Here is a 17,199-nt window from a genome sequence, read left to right as displayed (position 1 = left end):
AGGAAGCCAATTCTGCCGACATGGAGACCAAGATACTGACTGGGAAACCTTCTTCTATCTTTTAGTATATCTCCCAGATGTAGTCAGTAATGTTATTTACAGACTTTCAAAAAAATAACAACAGCATGCAAGTCTCTGATTAATAAAGAATACCTGTAGGTCAATCAGAGTCTAGAAAACATCTAGTTCTTGAGAAACTGTAAATCTTTTGACATACAGCTCAATTCAATATCATTGCTAAATTCAATACAAAGACTGTAGTCGTTATTGCAGGAAAACTGAAAAGCAGTGCACTGGCAGGTAAAAATACTTGATATTCTTTATATGATAAATTGACAAATTAAGACACTGGGAACATTTTTTAATAATAAAACTTCAGTGTACCTTTTATTATTAAAAAGTGTTCCCAACTAACATTATTTTTCAGTTATAAATTACGCAGTAAAATGTAGATAAAACTACTCAGCAAATGCATTTCACTCTTCAATGTTAATTTTCAGTTAACAAGGATATGAAAATAGAAAGTTGAACTCTGTAGGCATTCTTTTAAAATATTCACTACTCAATACACAATGCATTCTGCAAACAAGGTAGGAAAGATAACCTTAACATGTTTTCTTAGTTGGGTTGTTTGTAAATTCAGAAAAGTAGTCTACAAACATTAGCATCAGGATCCCCAAAGAACTCATAGAACAAGCCAGAGTGTGTAAAAATGTAAATTTGGTGGAAAAAATAGTATTTCAGTATATCTTATGAAAAAACTAACAGCGAATTGAAAAAAAACCAACAAAAAAACCCAAAACATATCAAGTATGCAATAACAAAAAAAAAAAGAGCAGAATTTACAGTGTATTCAATTCAATGTCTTCTGATGAAAGATTTTGCCACCAATAAATCATTAATTAAAGTATAACCTATTCCAGTTCTCGTACTAAAAACATATTTGCAGATCATGCCCCTCTATCAAAAAGCGAAGAAGTAGACTAAAGGTACTTTGTAGTGAAGTTGTAAGTCTGTTTCTTAGATGAGGTACTTTACCAAAAGAAAGGAATCTTTTTCTCCAAGGAGTCAGAAGACTAAAGTCAAGTACTTTTTCCTAATGTTTTAGTATCTAATGAGGAGAGACGGATGGTCTGTGAAATTGGCAGGTTCTAAAATATTCAGGCTGCCATGGACCTAAATTAACATGTACGAATTTCCACCAAACCAGAAGAAAATCACAATTCCCAGAGTAGTGGTAACACAAATGTGACTTTTTTCCCCTCCCTCTACTCCTCTCTCCCACAAACTGGCAAAACAAGCTGGGTGCATTCATTTAAGAAATTAAGGCATTTCCTTTCACAGGCTTACTACAGTAATCCTGAATTAAAGTGACAAAGGCATAGAACATGGTGGAAAGTCTACCTCTAAGAGATGTGGTTGTAATAAAATACAATTAATTATAAATCTCCCTTAAAAGTCAGTATCCATTATGGAGAAAGTTCTTTAAATTGCATAAACATTATTTCTGCAACATATTTTTATCTATCTCTTGTGTACAAGCCCCTACACTGTTTCTTCATTGCATTTGTGCCATTGGTATCATCAGAAAAGACAAAGTCTCTAGAGTGCTCCTTGTGGCAATTAAAAATAAAAATTGTATCAAGATTCTCAGTAGTTTCAAAACGGTAGTCATACACTTTGAAACAACATACATGAAGTGGATTATATTGACAGTAAATATTAAGTTCCAATGCTCGGGGAGGGAATGTTTAATGCAAAAATTTGCTGTGTTTGCTCAAATTATTCTAAGGCTGAAATTGCTGTACTGTAGCATTCTCAAAGCTCCATCTGTGTTTTGCCTCAAGACAGATCACTTGAACATGACAGAGACTTCCAAAACTGTTTTTCTAGATCTTCTTTTATCAGCCAGATATAAAGAGACTTTCGACATTTTAATGAATTTTTTTAACTGCAAAAGACAAATATCAGATTGTACGCCTGTTTTTCTTCAAATGTCTTACTGAAAACCCAACAGTGCTTAAATTAAATATATAAACAAAACCTCCCAAACCCCATGAACTTGTTTATATGAGGGAAACTTTAAGCTACTTTGGAGGTTCTTAATGCTCCCATCACTGTCTCTAATCAACAAAAGTTTGCAAAAATCACAGATATAAAGTGATGATTAGGCTGAATTTCTGGCTCTCTTTAAATCAATCATTTGAAGAGGGAGAAAATTATATAAATTCACAGAATTCTGTAGGTATTCTAGAACAGGAGTACAATTATAAATACTTAACTTTTATCCCATACAAATAACTAGTAACAGAATCTTACCTTGATCAAATGGTTTACCCGGACTCCATGTACGAAAATAATCATCCTGGAGAGGGAGAAACAACCTACATTTAGTAAAATGCAAGGAATCAATGTACACATGAAAAACTCACAGAATCATGAAAGACAGAAGATGTATACCAACCTCTACTTCCTAGAAAAGGCAAGCAGTAAAAAACAAATGAGAAAAACATTACAGTCATCATAATGGGACAAATTACTCACACAGAATAGAACAGTGTAATTCAGAGGCCATTTGCACTGATTAAGTAAAAATGCTATTCAAACAATGTTACTTACTAGCATTTAAAATCGAAAAAGTATTTCTCAAAGTACTTATATAGGTTATGTTTTTAACATTGCTTTTAAAATGTTACAGTAGTTTTCCTGCACTTTAAGTTCTAAAATATTGAAAAACTTAATTACATTTTCCATTAATGAAGTTTCAAAACCAAAGCTCCAAACTCATCATCAATAAAATATAACTACATTTTAAAGTATGATACATGAATTTTAGAAAAATAAATATTCTGCCATGTAGTTTTCAACTGTATCAGTAAGCTCTGTCATTAAATAAGTCTAATTACCTCTATTTTCTACAAATCATCTTCCTAAACATAAAATATCCTCCTAATTATGTCATCAGCTGTATTAGGCTATAATTTCAAGAAGGAAAAACTTGAATAAATTGCTTTCAACATTTTAAGAAATTTGATAATAAATTACAAATTTATAGATAAGACATGTAAATAAATTGATCTGCACACCTCAGATAATAGGTGGAGCAGAAAAATGACTAGAATTATTTATAATTATGTCTTAATTTAACTCGCTATTCTCTAGAACAAAACATTAAAAAGACTGTACCCAACATTTTAATGTCTGCATAAATTAAGGTTCACAAACTGCAGTGGGTGTATTGTCACATCCAGCAGTTCCATTCCATTTGCTAAAAGATCACTAAGACCACCGTAAAGAAACCTCAATTTATAAAAAATTGAACTACTGGGAAAATGTGAGTCTCATACAATTGTAGAAGTCACATAATCACAACTTAAAAATGATCAAGCATCAAGCACATCTTTACAGGAATAAAACACCCTTTGGGTTTTAATAGTTCAACAGTTTTACCTCAAAGGGAAAAAAAAAAGTGCTTGCAGCCTGTCATGGTTTAACGCCAGCCAGCAACTAGCACCACACAGCCACTCACTCACTCCCCGCCCTCACCCTGGTGGGATGGGGAGGAGAATCAAAAACAAGTAAAACTCGTGGGTTGAGATAAGAACAGTTTAATAATAGAAATAAAAAATAAAGTATTATTATAATAATTAATAGTAGTAGTAATGATGAAGATAAAAAAGAGAGAGAAATATACCCCAAGAAAGACAAGTGATGCACAATGCAATTGCTCACCACCCACTGACCAATGCCCAGCCAGTCCCCGAGCAGCGAACTGCCCGCCCCGGCAAACTCCCCCCAGTTTATATACTGGGCATGACACTCTACAGTACGGAATATCCCTTTGGCTAGTTTGGGTCAGCTGCCCCGGCTATGCTCCCTCCCAGCTTCTTGCACACCTGCTTGCTGGCAGAGCATGGGAAACTGAAAAAATCCTTGACTTAGGATAAGCGCTACTTAGCAACAACTAGGACATCAGCATGTTATCAACATTATTCTCACACTAAATCCAAAACACAACACTACACCAGCTACTAGGAAGCAAACTGACTCTATCCCACCTGAACGAGGACACAGCCTAAACTGTATTTCACTGATGATGTTTTATTAGTAAAAATGTTGTTATGGGAATGCATGCTTTGAAAGAGGAAGAAAGAAATGAGCAGAATCTGGAAGTGCAGAATAGAACTATAGTTCTGTACCAATACTTATGCATTCCTTTACTCTGATGCTGCACAGATTAACAATCTATGAATCAGTGTATGTTATTTGCCTTTTTAATTACTATTTTTTGAAAGTAAATAAATACAGACAGGCATATCAAATGATTATTTTTTTTAAAATCATGCAAAAGATAAGCAGAAATTACAATTATGATAGTGTTTTCCAGTTATATCCCTCCTAATAGTAACTATGGAGATGTTATTCCTACAGTGGTGTTCCGAACAGGTTTGAGCCGCCTTTAATGCAATGCTGTTCCATGAACACCATAGTGGCAAAACTTTCAATTCTTGAAAAAACATGAAAGTGGTAGATTCTCTTTCCATTTCTAATAAATCAGTAATGTTCACCCACAATGAGCCTATTCAGACAATATGTTTATTATTAAACTGGTGAAAAGTTAGAATAACTAGAACATAAGGCAATTAGAACAAAAGAGCAGTCATCCTGAGTGAGACCAAAATCCCTTCTAAGGCAAAGCATCCTGCATTGTGCTTAAGGAAGAACATAGAAATTTATACATGGCTTGTATAAATTACATCTTCTCAAGTTGGCCTCAAACCAAACAGACGATAAATCAATTCTTGTTCATCTCCATACTGCAGACAACTTCACAGATCCCAAATGTAACATCCCTCAGGCATTTCTAGAAGTAAGAGTCTTAGCTGACTGACTTCTGTCTACAAAGCCACTCCATACCTTTCTTGTTACCCTTCTCTGAATCTTTTCCAAGTCTATTTTTTTTCATATGGTATGACTAGAATTGTGCAGAGCATTCAAGATGAAGCAGCACTACGCATCTATATAGAACACAATAACACTACTTGGTTCTGTATTCTTCTCCCCATTATGCCTACCTTTCTATTTTCTTTTTAGGTTGGGGGGTGGTTTTGGTTTTTTGAATTGTACTATGGTTTGAATGGATTATGGTTTGCATGGAATTTTCTATCTTAAATCCAAAATGTATATACTAATATACCATATATACCTATACTGATTTTCCTAAAGAGTCAAATTTTCAAATCACCTGTTACTTAAATAAAGTCCATTACTGGACATGTTAAACAAAATCTTTATGTGCCTCTAAAAACAAAATAAAATACTTAATTGATTCTCAGATTAAGTAAGGAAATTGCTTCAATAAATTGCACTTCCACTATTTTACAAATATTCCTAAAGCTATTTAATCTATCACGTGTATAAGAACCGAGCTTCCTCTTACATTCAGACATTTCCTGGTCTTCACTCAGTAAGAGTTCGATTATTATAATGTTCAATATCCTCTTCAGAATATTATCAAGATTATTATATAATTTACAAAGCCTCATTTTTCACAATTTTAATAAAAAATTAAAAACAGAATGAACAAATACACAGTTTACAGTGAAGGCTGAGTAGCATCACAGCATCTCTAGCCAAAGTATCCTTTAACAATCTATAAATGCAAAAGGCAATGTTTCAGGACAGAGCCTATGACTTCTGATTTTCTTCAGGGCCTTCCTTGCCTTTGTCCTGAGCATGTTAAAGGGCAGGCTGTAAAAATATACAGAATAAAGTCACAAATTTGTCACAATAACCGTATCGCTTTTTCAACATTTTCTAGCTAAAGGTATCCGTGCATTTTAAATAGAAAATTCATCCTTACTGGTCTACTTGAAATTACGTGAAATGTCAGTAATTCTTTCAAGTCTCTCTCTGTCTGAAAGACACATAAAGCACTTCTAATAGCCATGTATGATGGATTTCAATAAGTTTAATATCCATGCCTTAAAATTATGCATGTTTAAGCTTTATGCTCAGTCCGGGTCATAGTGATGAAGTGTTTCTAAGAACTGAAGTTCACGCTACAATTATATATGTGCTTTGAGACTAATAAATATTTTTTTATTTTTCCTGAAAATGGCTTACCTTAAAAAAATATCATATATGTAGTCTGAAAATCTGACAGCCTTAAGAAAAGAATTCAAAATAACCAAAAGCAGCTTAATCAGAAAAGCTTTTAAGAAAAAAAAAAAATATTTTGCCTCGAACACTTTTATGGCTTCTTTTTGGACTTCTATATTCTTCTATATGAATTCTTCTCATTCTTAAAAAGCAGTTGCTACATGAGTTTTAAGAAATACACATTTAAGTACAGTAAAAGAGAAAAAAGCTCACTGGAAGAAATCATATCTGACAATGGAGTTATGCAGCAGAAGTTTTCAGCTTTCGATAGAGATAAAAATATGATCCTATTCATTTTCTTTCTTGTGTACAGCATTCGTTACATCATTTTATTGATGTCTCCTCTGCAACATTTTCTGTAGATGCTGCCATATATTGCTGACCACTTGAATTACTATCTAACAGAAATCTATATTGCTAAAGAGTATAATGATACATGGTAGATATGATGAGTCTGACTCAGAGAACAGCAAGTGTCCTACAGCAAGGAGAGCAGTTTCTTCACAAATATTTTCAGACCAAGGTTGACCTGGAAAAATGGATAAAGCAAATCCAGCCTTGTTTCGTGTTCACATTTTAGCTCTAGTATAGCCTATGCATTAAAAGGCTATATATTAAAATCAAAGCTGATTTATGTCAGAGAATCCACTGAAATTGAAGCAGTTTTCCAAATTTATAATTATCTTTATATTTTATCCAAGTATAACTTCACTGCTACAGCACAGGTTGTACAGCAAGGATATTATTAATTGTGTGACTTACAAACGACCAACTTAGAGAAAAGTCTAATAGGTAACTGTTCAATGTGAGGTATGGCTTCATATATAATGCCTTTTCAAGAAACAATACTTCCAACAGTTACCAAAGCAGGAAAGATACAAGATTTCCTGAACTTTATTCAACGTCAAACTAAATTCTGCCCATACAAAATTCCACTAAAATTTTATACAACTCATCATAATGCAAAAAATACATTTTACTGCTGGCCTCCCTATTCCTACATAGGGGTTTGTTTATCAAAGAAGAGCTACATACTCCAATTTGTAGATGGATATGAAATAATATTTTGACAATTTCAGAAACAAAAGTTTTTCAGGTTGCACATGCTCCCCAATATAACTCAAAACCTACAGTATCAGATTTAGATTTTTTCCTTGCTGCCATTAGCTATGAGACTATTTTTAATTTCAAGGAGTTCTTAATGGGTTTTCTATTCCACTTCTTGTATCTGCATCTCAAGTACATACATCTGCTTCTCATCTGATCTGAAAGCTCTTTACCTCTTTTAGGCTAGGTCTTTCCTATTTGGTGGCTATGCTATTTTCAGACTCCATTTCAACAAGGCAACTGAATTGAGCCCACAGTCCCACATCGCAGCCCTCCACTTGCCTCAAGCTCACTTCTACAGCAGACTTGAGCTCACCAAGTATCTCCCCTTCACATCTTTGCACCTCTCCAATAGCAGAGGGTTTGACTCATCTGCACCAAACCTTCCCAGTGACTCCATAACATGTATTTATGTTCTAAGTCTCACCAAAAGAGCTGTGGTAGAGTTGTCACCCAATACCTCTGTCCCAACCTCTTTCCAGTGCTGGAAAAAGAAAGTTAGCACCAACAGTGTGCGGAAATTTTTTTTCCACTTATATCTGGCTCCAGGACCTTCAGCCTAATGTCAGCAAGATTGCCGTTACCCTGTAGAGCCTTAAATTGCTGGTCACATGGAGAAGTGTTACAGCAATAAAAGGATGCGACACCATCAAAGCTTCCATCATATGGGAAATCTACCACTCCTAAACACTGCAGTTTTCCCAAATAAATGAGGGCCACAGGCAGCACACACAGAATAACTAAGATACTCCAATGACACTGAAGGAGAGTACTACCCCAAAACACAAACCATAACTCAGGAAGTATAAGTTGCACCATGCAAATGCATGATGCTTGCATACTGGGAAATTCTTCAACCTGAAATCTGAGCTGGTCTGGAATCCTCATCCAGGATACAGATATGCTCTTCAGCAGCATGTGGATATCCACCTGCCTATCAGATGCTGCTTTGCATCTCTGCTGACCTGCATAGACAGCTAATCTATTATAAGCCATGTGAGAACTCCGTTGTGTAAATGCAGAGCATTAGTTTAGCCAGTTAACTGCAGGAGGGTGCACTCAAGGGAGTAAGGTAGCTACCACACTCCTCAACACCATATTCACTATCGCAGCATCTTATGTGTCTCAGAACATCTGTGAGGGCAAGAAGTCTGGACAGACCATGTGCTCCTGAGCACGTTTTTTACTAATTGTCCCAGATGCATTCAATAGCTTGCTTAATCCGTAGGACAGTACGCGCATACCTTGTCTGACGCCACATAGCTAAGGGCCTGCAGTAGAACTAGGAGCAGAACTAGTTCCAGGAGGGCAGGGACTATTTACCTAGTGAATTTTTTGGCTCTATACTTTCTTCTCAACAGGATCCACCTCTCCTTACCAGCTGAGATACCTCTTATGCTTCCCATGAAGCCACATTTGAGGATTCCTTTCCAACACTCCAAAGAAGCACAGAGCAGGAACCCTTCTTTAGTGAATCAAGGGTTAAAGAAAAAACAATCAGATTTATTACCTGGACTTAAGAAATAAGAAAAAGTCTAGAAGATTTTTACAGGCTAGCATAGAAAGGTGACTACTGCCAGATTTGACTCCTTTTCCTCAGATCTCATTAGAAATATAATTAGCTTAGCCAAAACCACCAGAAGCAGTTCAGTGCATAAAGCACCTCAGACACAGATAAAGGCAGTGGTACTTCATATCCAGTACTTCTGGGAATCAGGTAATCTTAAAGATCAGTTTAGTAAGTCAAAGAATCAACATGGGAAAACAAACTCTGAAATAATGAACCACCACAGAGGTAATACCAGCATTGCTCCTCTGGCAGTGAAGGACCTAAACACCTGTAGGTGAGATTGAGCCTTGCTGCAAAACTCCTTTCCTACTTGTTTGGCACCTACCCTCCTTGAGTGCTGGAGTGACAGGTGAAAGGATGCTCGTTTGTTGTTCAGTGCCAGTCTCCAGGGAGGCTGATGTCAGCTTCCTCTGCTGCTCCAGACTCCTGGGCCATGCCACCCCCGAGGCCTGTATTCACGAGGCTGGCAAAGCACAATTAGAATCAATAGCTGCTTCCAGCAACTCTAGCACTCAGCTACCCACACTCAATGTTTATCCAGCTCCCTTTCTCTGCCTCATGCTTCTAGTACTGTTGATGAGGCTGGGCTAAGAGCCACCACTTTTCAGCCCTCTCTCTCTGTTTCACAGATCTCATTCAGTGTGATTTCTGTGGAGGCTATTTGGTACTAGCAGCATTAGTAACAGCAGGTTTGAATAGCACAGTATTGAAATCATTTGCCAAGAAATACCAAATGCTCACTAAAGCTTATATTCAGAAATACTGAGAAAATACTGAAAAACATTTTGAAAAGGAAGGAATTAATATCAAAGCACGAACACTCTAAGTTTCTAAATCCCAATAAAATTTAAAACTTTGTTTCTTTAAAAGTGCATCTCATTTCTCATCATGAATAAAAAAATAATGAACCATCTTTTCACTACAAACACATACAAAAAGTTTTGGCCATGCTCCTCCTATTATGCTGTCAAGATTCAACTTGTGAGGAGAGCCTTAAAACAGGTTTGTTAGACTACAGCTCCTGTAGGCTAGCAGAGTTGAGAGAAGAGTTGAAAACAGATGACATATGTGAGGTAGAAGGCCATCTGTGGGACTTTCACATGCCTATTCAGAAGGATTGCTGTTCAGTTTCCTCAGGTGCCTCTTCACTAATGCACAAGCCCTTAGCAACAAGGGCAAAACTTATTCCCTGACCTCTGCGTACAATGCCACAGTCTGGAGAAGCGAAGGACAGCCAAGAGTGGCAGAACAGTAACAGACTATACAGAGAGATCAGATCACATCTATGGGGCTGGAGGGAATTTACCCAAGTGTGTTGAAAGAGATGGCCAATATGATTGTGAGGCTATGGTTTTTATCTATGAAAAATGGTGGACCATATCCGGGAGATCTCTGGGAACTGGAAAAAAAGCTAGCATCTTAAAAAATAAAATGTAAGAAGGTAGATGCAGGGAACTACAGGCCAGGCAGCCTCACCTCAGTCCCTGTAAAGATCAATGGAAAATGTCCTCTTTGAGTTCTTTTCCATGCACATGACAGACAAGAATAAATACTCAGTGCAGACCCACCAAGGATTTACAGTGCTTGACCAGCCAGACTGCCTTCTACAATGAAATAACAGTTTCTGCACAAGGGGAGAATGGTGGGTGCACCATACCTTCACTTTACTAAGGCTTTTGATATCGTCTCCCACACTGCGTTCATTTGGAAGCTGAGGAAGTAAAGGCTGGACAGTTAAGTGGGCTGAAATTTGATTACATCAGTGGTCAACAGCTTAACATTCAACTGGTGTCCCACTAATGGCCAAAGCACCCCAGAGTCAGTTCTGGGGATTGTATTGTTTAACATCTTCAGTAACAACCTGGATGATAACACAGAGCGTGCCATAAGCAACTGAACTAGCGGGAGCAGATGACACAACAAATAGCAAATGCTCAATCCAGAGACACCTCAGTAACTTGAGGGTTTGCGCAGCAGAAAAATGAAGTTCAATAAGAATTGGAAAGTTCTGAACTCTAGGAAGGCATAACTAGGAAGGAATGTGAGGTACAGGCTCCAAAACAACTGACTGTTGAAAATGGCCTGGGAGTTACAGTGGACAGCAGGAGAATTTGAGCACGCTGGATTTATTTAGTCTGGGACTGAGGAGGCTAATGGATGGTTGCCTGCAACCATTTGAAGGGCAATTACCAGCTTGTCAGCAGTGCCAAATGATTTAAATGAGGTGTGCAAAGGTCACACATTGCAGCCTGGGAAGTTCAGGCTGGATATGAGGGAAAATTTCTTTACTAGGAGTGTAGTGCAGCAGCAGAACAAGCTGCTCATGGAGATCATGCGTCTTTGTTCTTAGGGGTTTTCAAAATTTGACTGGAAAAAATCCACAGCTGACCTGATCAACCCAGTGTTGTAACAGCCCCAACTTTGAGTGGGAGGCTAGATTATAGGTCTCTCAGGGGTACCTTCCAACCAGAATTTATCTGAATCGATGACAGTATGTCAATACTCTTAACTCCAAATATTTGAAGAAAAGGAACAACTCTTTTCTACTATCCTTTTGCAATGTATTATTATTTTCTTTATTCACCTATGTTTCCCGCTTGGATAGTTGAACTAGCATATGTGTATAGGATAGTTTCTAATACTGGGATGCAAAGTAAAAAAAAAAATAGAAGTAACTGATGACTGGGGACAAAAGGAATAAGCAGATCAAGTGAGAAGCTTGGAGCACACCAAATAAAAAGAGGGGTTTGGAATAAGGTAAGTAAACAGAGGACTCACAAAGTAGTTTCTGGAAACCAAGATTTGGGAACACAGACATTAGGAGACAAATGGGTAGAATGGGACTGATAACTAGGCAGGAGAGAAGATAAAGCCAGGAGGCAGGAGTAGGCTGGAACTGCCACATGAAGGAAGATAAGGAGGAGGAAGTCAACACTAGCAACTGATTCTTTGAGCAGTGAACTAGAAGGAGGTGGTGTAAGAAGGAAGTGGAAATTAGCTGAAAGAAATAAAGAATTCAGATGTGCATCTCAAAGTGACTGGGTAAGACTGGTATTAACCCTAAGCAAGCAAAGGAAGGATGAGAAATCAAGAACAGTAGAGACAGGATGTTACAGGAAGAGGTTTGAAGAAATGTAAAGAAATAATTAAGTTGTAGAGGAAACAAGATTGCAAAAAAACTATAACCAAACCCACAAACATTTTCTTTACAGTCTGGAAAGCAATCCTAAATTTCTGGGTCTCGATCTCTCAATACATACTGAAGAAAAGCACTGTCAGACTGTTTCACCCGCATCTTCCACATAGAGAATGGTAACCTCTACAGCCTAAGTTGCAGAGGTCAGCATAAAGCTGGCTGAGAATTTCCATGGATTTTTTTCTTGTTTGTTTAGCTTTTTGTTAGAAAATTGATATTTGTCAAAACAGACATTTTCTAGAAACATACCAAGTTTCATGAATTTTGACTGTTAGACATTCAGGTTCTTTTTACTGAAAGAAATGCCTTGCGTAAGTTGATTGGCAACTTCCCCTCATTATTTCAAGGTAGCTGTATACTACTGAACTTCCTTCTATGGCACATGATGCATACCTGGTGCCCCAAATAACACTGGGGCTTCTACTACTCATACAGAGCTTGCTCTCTGTTTAGAGTCTTCTCTGTAAAACACTAAGAACCACATGAAATGCTTATTTGGGTTGTAAAAAATACTGAACTAAAAAGAAGCTTAATATACGCTTCTTAATGTATTTCTTGTCAAAGGAAATTTCAAATTTCTAGCTTAAATTCCATTTTGAAACAAAAACATTTTATAAACATCGAAAATATCATGACATGGAAAGTTTGTTTTTAACCAAGTCTGGGCTTTCAAATGACTTTAAGAACTACAAGTCCATTAAAATTAATAATGTGTCAATACTCCATTAAATACAAATTCCTAGGGTTTTCTCAGCCTGTTTTTTTAAAAAATAGGAAATTTTATACGCAAATCTATGATGAATTAATATCATTAAATCAAGCCCAGAATCCAATTACATCAAGTGCTAAATTCAGTGCTCCTGTACTTCAGAGCTAAAGGAGGCCATCCTTCGAATATGTCAAATGTTATAAAAATGCTAGATAGGCTGCTAAATGCTTAGATAAAGGTTATGACTCTAAAGAGCGTACACTCATGATCTTTATCTCAATCCTCCTGCTACTAAAGAGGAGAATGGCACCTCATTTTCTTTACCTTTCTTCTTATTCTGAACATGAGTAATTTTTAAGGCATTTTGTGTTCTGAAGATCATTTTAAAAATCCAAGAGGAAATTATCATTGTCTTCAGAATGGTTTGAACGAGAAGATCAAAGACTGGGGTCACAAACTGAACAAGTTGGATAGAACGAAATAATGGAAAGCACTTCATTTTATTATATGCAGTGAATGGTACAGGGGTCTTATGAATAAACAATGAACGAACACTTATTAAAGACCATGCCATTAATGATTATAGAGCATGCATGACAGAAACTAAACCTAGGGAGTTTTAATTTTGGCATTTCCAAACTTTTAAGAGCAAGACCATACGATATCTATGTTCTTCCATTAAGATTTTTGCAGACTACATGATATGAAATTCATAGTTTAAAATTGGGAAATAGATGCATTTACTGATTGGCTCATATACTAAATCCAAAACTGAAGATACTATTTGAAACAAGAATAAGAAATATATTGAAAACAGTTTTTTTGTTTTTGAAATAGGGAAAACTGACAGTTTTCTGAACAAAAGTGATTCAAATTATGTATAAGGGAAAAAACATGTTGATCAAGAAAATACTGTTTAGTGGTTTTTGGCATACTCCAGAACATATTTAGAAACAAAGTCAAAAGAGAATTTTTTTGTTGTACTGCATCAGATAATGACACTTTTGCCTTGCAGCAGAAAAAGTGGGGTGCCACTTTCAAGGAAGGCAAACTGGATCTTTGCTCTGAGACACTTCATTAGAAGAACCCTCCAGAACAGTATCTGATACAGAAAAATACCAACTTTAGCAGTTTATTCAACTTACTGTATCAACTCAATCTACTGTAGCAACGCTATACAACGTAGAAACAGTCTTTTTTCAATTCAGCAATAACCAGAAGAGGGAAAAAAAAACCCAAACCAAACCCTAGATATAAAGGAACTCCACAAAAATAGGGTCAGTCTGACTGACATGGAGAACCACAGAAAGAAAATTCAGAAGCAAGACAGAATTTGCCATTTCTATGTCTCTTTCACATCAAACAGTCTTCGCAGTAGGACACAGCAAGTGATGTATCTTTCAGTAGAAGGAAGTACCTTCCCACAGCACTAAAAACATGGCTGATGTACGTTGCCGTTGTACTTTATAATACGCGTGCCCTTCAGAAAGGATCAGTCATAGCTTCATTTCTTCATTTAAGACTGAGTGAGAAAAGCTCATTCTTTCCTTACAACATCCTGAAGACATCTATCATCCTTTAGAAGCATTAGTCTCATAATTCCTGATGCTGGGCTCTTGTTGAGCGAAGAATAAACCAAAACAATTTGAGATAAATCACCAGTAAGAATCAGAACAGTCACTGGAGGTATCAGTTCTGACGGTGTTGGAAGCCCTGCAGGTTAACGTGCTGGGTTTGTGCAGTGGGGGAGGGGCTACAGGCATGGCCCCTGTGAGAAGCTGCTAGAAGCTTCCCTGGCGCCAACCCAGACCCGCCTCAGGCCAAGGCTGAGCCCATCAGCAACGGTGGCTGCGCCTCAGTGACAGCATATTTAAGAATGGGGGGGGGGAACCTCCTGAAGTGGTGCGAGAGTAAGATGGAGGAGGAAGAAAAAGAAGAGGAGGAGGAGCAGCAGCAGCTGCTACAGTAAAGAGAGCAGGAGAGGAAAAAGATGGCAGAAGAAGAGGAGCTCCAGTGAGGAGACAAGTGGGATGTGAGAGAAACAACCATGCACACACCGAGGTCAGTGCAGATGGAGGACAGGGAGGAGGTGCTCCAGAGCAGAGATTCCCCTGCAGCCCGTCGAGGATCCGATGCCGGAGCAGGTGGGTGGGCCCAGAAAAGGCCACGACTCTGTGGTAAAGCCCACGCTGGAGCAGTTTACGGAGGACTGCAGTGCGTGGAAAGGACCTGAGTTGGAGAAAATCATGGGGGGCTGACCCCTGTGAGAGGGACCCCATGCTGGAGCAGGGGAAGAGTGTGAGGAGTCCCCCCCCCCCCCGTGGAAGGAGCAGCAGAGACAATGTGGGACGAACTGACTGCAACCCCCATTCCCGTGCCGCTGCGGGGGGGAGGAGGTAGAGGTATCAGGAGCAAAGCTGAGCCCAGAAGAAAAGGAGGGGCAGGGGTAAGGTGTGTTTTTAAGATACTGTTCTATTTCTCATCATTCTACTCTGGTTTGCTTGTTAACACATTAAATTGGTTTATTTTCCCCCAAAATCGAGTCCGCTTTGCCTGTGACCATAATTGGTGAGTGATCCCTCCCTGTCCTTGTCTCGACCCACGAGCTTTTTTTGTTGTATTTTCTCCTCCCCATCCTACCTGGGGGGAGGAGTGAGCAAGCGGCTGCGTGGTGCTTCGTTGCCGGCCGGGACAGAAGCCTTGAAAGATGTGAAGGACACATGGAGGGCACAAAGACAGAAAGAGTCTAGCTTTTAAGGGTCTACTTAGTGTCTAAGAAAGGTATTTGGCAAAGGCCTTGGCCCTTACTCAATTTTTAGAAAACATTTTTTCAACCATATCTGAGGACAGCAAGAGGAAAGAAAAGTGCTACTCATCAGCTTTCTTTCAGGAAGCTGAAAGTTTTTGTATTTTTAGCATGTCAAGGAGAAAAATCTGGAGTCAGTTATGAAACACTATACTTTTGCTGCTGTTGTGTTTGTACGTTTGTTTTTCAGTCTGGAGAAAATTCATCACAAAGATAATCATGAAGTCGCATGGACAGGATTTTGGTATGTTTCTCCCAACAGGTAGTCTCTTATGCCAAGGCTCAGAACAATGTTCTGGTCTACCTCTCATTGCCATGGAGAAAGAGAACACTCTAGTGTGAAAACAGTCCAAAATGGAAGAAATTAAGGAATACAAAGGATTATGAGAGAGGCATTACAGCATAATTATCATTACAAAGCAAGTAAGAACAGATGTGACAACAGAAAATGGGATGGAAGGAAAACCACAGGTCTACTAAGGACAATATATTTGCAACATAATATAAGGAAGCAGTTAAAATTATTGGTCTCAGTTTAAGAATAGTGCTGCACAGATTTTAAGAAGTAAAAGCTATGCTGAAAGAATTAGGCCATATTTTTATATGATCCGTATAGGGTTTTTTGGTAAGAAAAATATCCCTTTTAAACAAGCTGAGGACTTCTAAAAATCAACAAATACCTGAACTTAGAATCTGTGAAGACATAAGCTGCAGTTCAGAACCTGTAATTAAACCAGTGATAGAGATACTCATTAAACGTTCTTTGTGAATATTAACACTAGATGGTTATTTTTATTTATTACAGTCAAGTCTATGTAGCTTGTACCAGATGGGGGGGGGAGAAATACTGCAAATTGGGTAGATCCACAGACAGTAAAGACAATAAAAATAGAAAAATACATATTGTTAAAATAATATGAAACAAATCTATATGCATATATATCAATTTGTTCAGAAATTCAATCACTATACAACTACACCCTGGTAGATGTTATTTTTGTTAAAGCTGTTCATAACGTAAGCAAACTACTCTTTGATTCCAGATGGGATTCAAGACTTCTCAAGAGTTATGTCCTAAATTTATCAATAAAAAGCATCAAGTTCAATGCATTTTTATGCCTTCTTGCTCCTAGTGGCCCTATTGCAATTATGGAACTTACAGATACGGTCAGTAATATAGAAGCTTAAAAATATCATATGACTCAGCAAACCTCATTAATATATAATGCTGAGTTGAACAAAAATAAAAACTGTAGAAAAAGCAGTCACTACAATTGCCTGTGGAAAACAGTATGAACATCTTTAATATACAGTCTTTTTATTGCCATTGTATTTCATCATTTTTATACAATTAAATAATTAGTAATACACAAAGAAATGCTGTATCTTCTGACACATGCCATTAACATGTTTTACTGATGCTGTTGAGCAAGAATAGGTTTGTAAGCTGTATAAGGGAACATAATTAAATGCTCACGGAAGTTCCTAGATAAAAGCTTAAGAAGGTAGTTTTTTAATCAACTGAAAAGATAAAGAAATAAAAAAGGGCAATATGTACAAGTGTACCGTGAATTTTAGTGAGATAACTAAACTCATTTTAACAAGACCATCAAATACTTGACAATTAATTTTGGTCACTGATGTACCAT

At 37.4% G+C, this 17,199-nt stretch overlaps 1 protein-coding gene across 4 annotated transcripts in view; it reads right to left on the bottom strand.

Annotated features, from left to right (window-relative positions):
• Positions 1-17,199, bottom strand: part of SPOCK3 (SPARC (osteonectin), cwcv and kazal like domains proteoglycan 3) — a 222,596-nt gene that overhangs the window by 139,927 nt on the left and 65,470 nt on the right. For 2 of the 4 annotated variants that reach the window (XM_050895497.1, XM_050895499.1), the window contains exon 2: positions 2,320-2,365. The exons of 1 other annotated variant lie outside the window; for it this stretch is intronic. In XM_050895497.1, coding sequence (XP_050751454.1) covers positions 2,320-2,365 — 46 coding nt within the window. Of the gene's footprint in view, positions 1-2,319; positions 2,366-2,464; positions 2,474-17,199 lie in introns of all 4 variants that reach the window. One more of the 4 variants, XM_050895498.1, reaches the window with a different exon arrangement.

The sequence above is a fragment of the Gymnogyps californianus genome, chromosome 4 (genome assembly GCF_018139145.2).
Source record: "Gymnogyps californianus isolate 813 chromosome 4, ASM1813914v2, whole genome shotgun sequence".
NCBI classification, from domain to species: domain Eukaryota; kingdom Metazoa; phylum Chordata; class Aves; order Accipitriformes; family Cathartidae; genus Gymnogyps; species Gymnogyps californianus.
The sequence above is the reverse complement of the archived record's forward strand: the minus strand, read 5'-3'. Positions and strand labels throughout refer to the sequence as shown.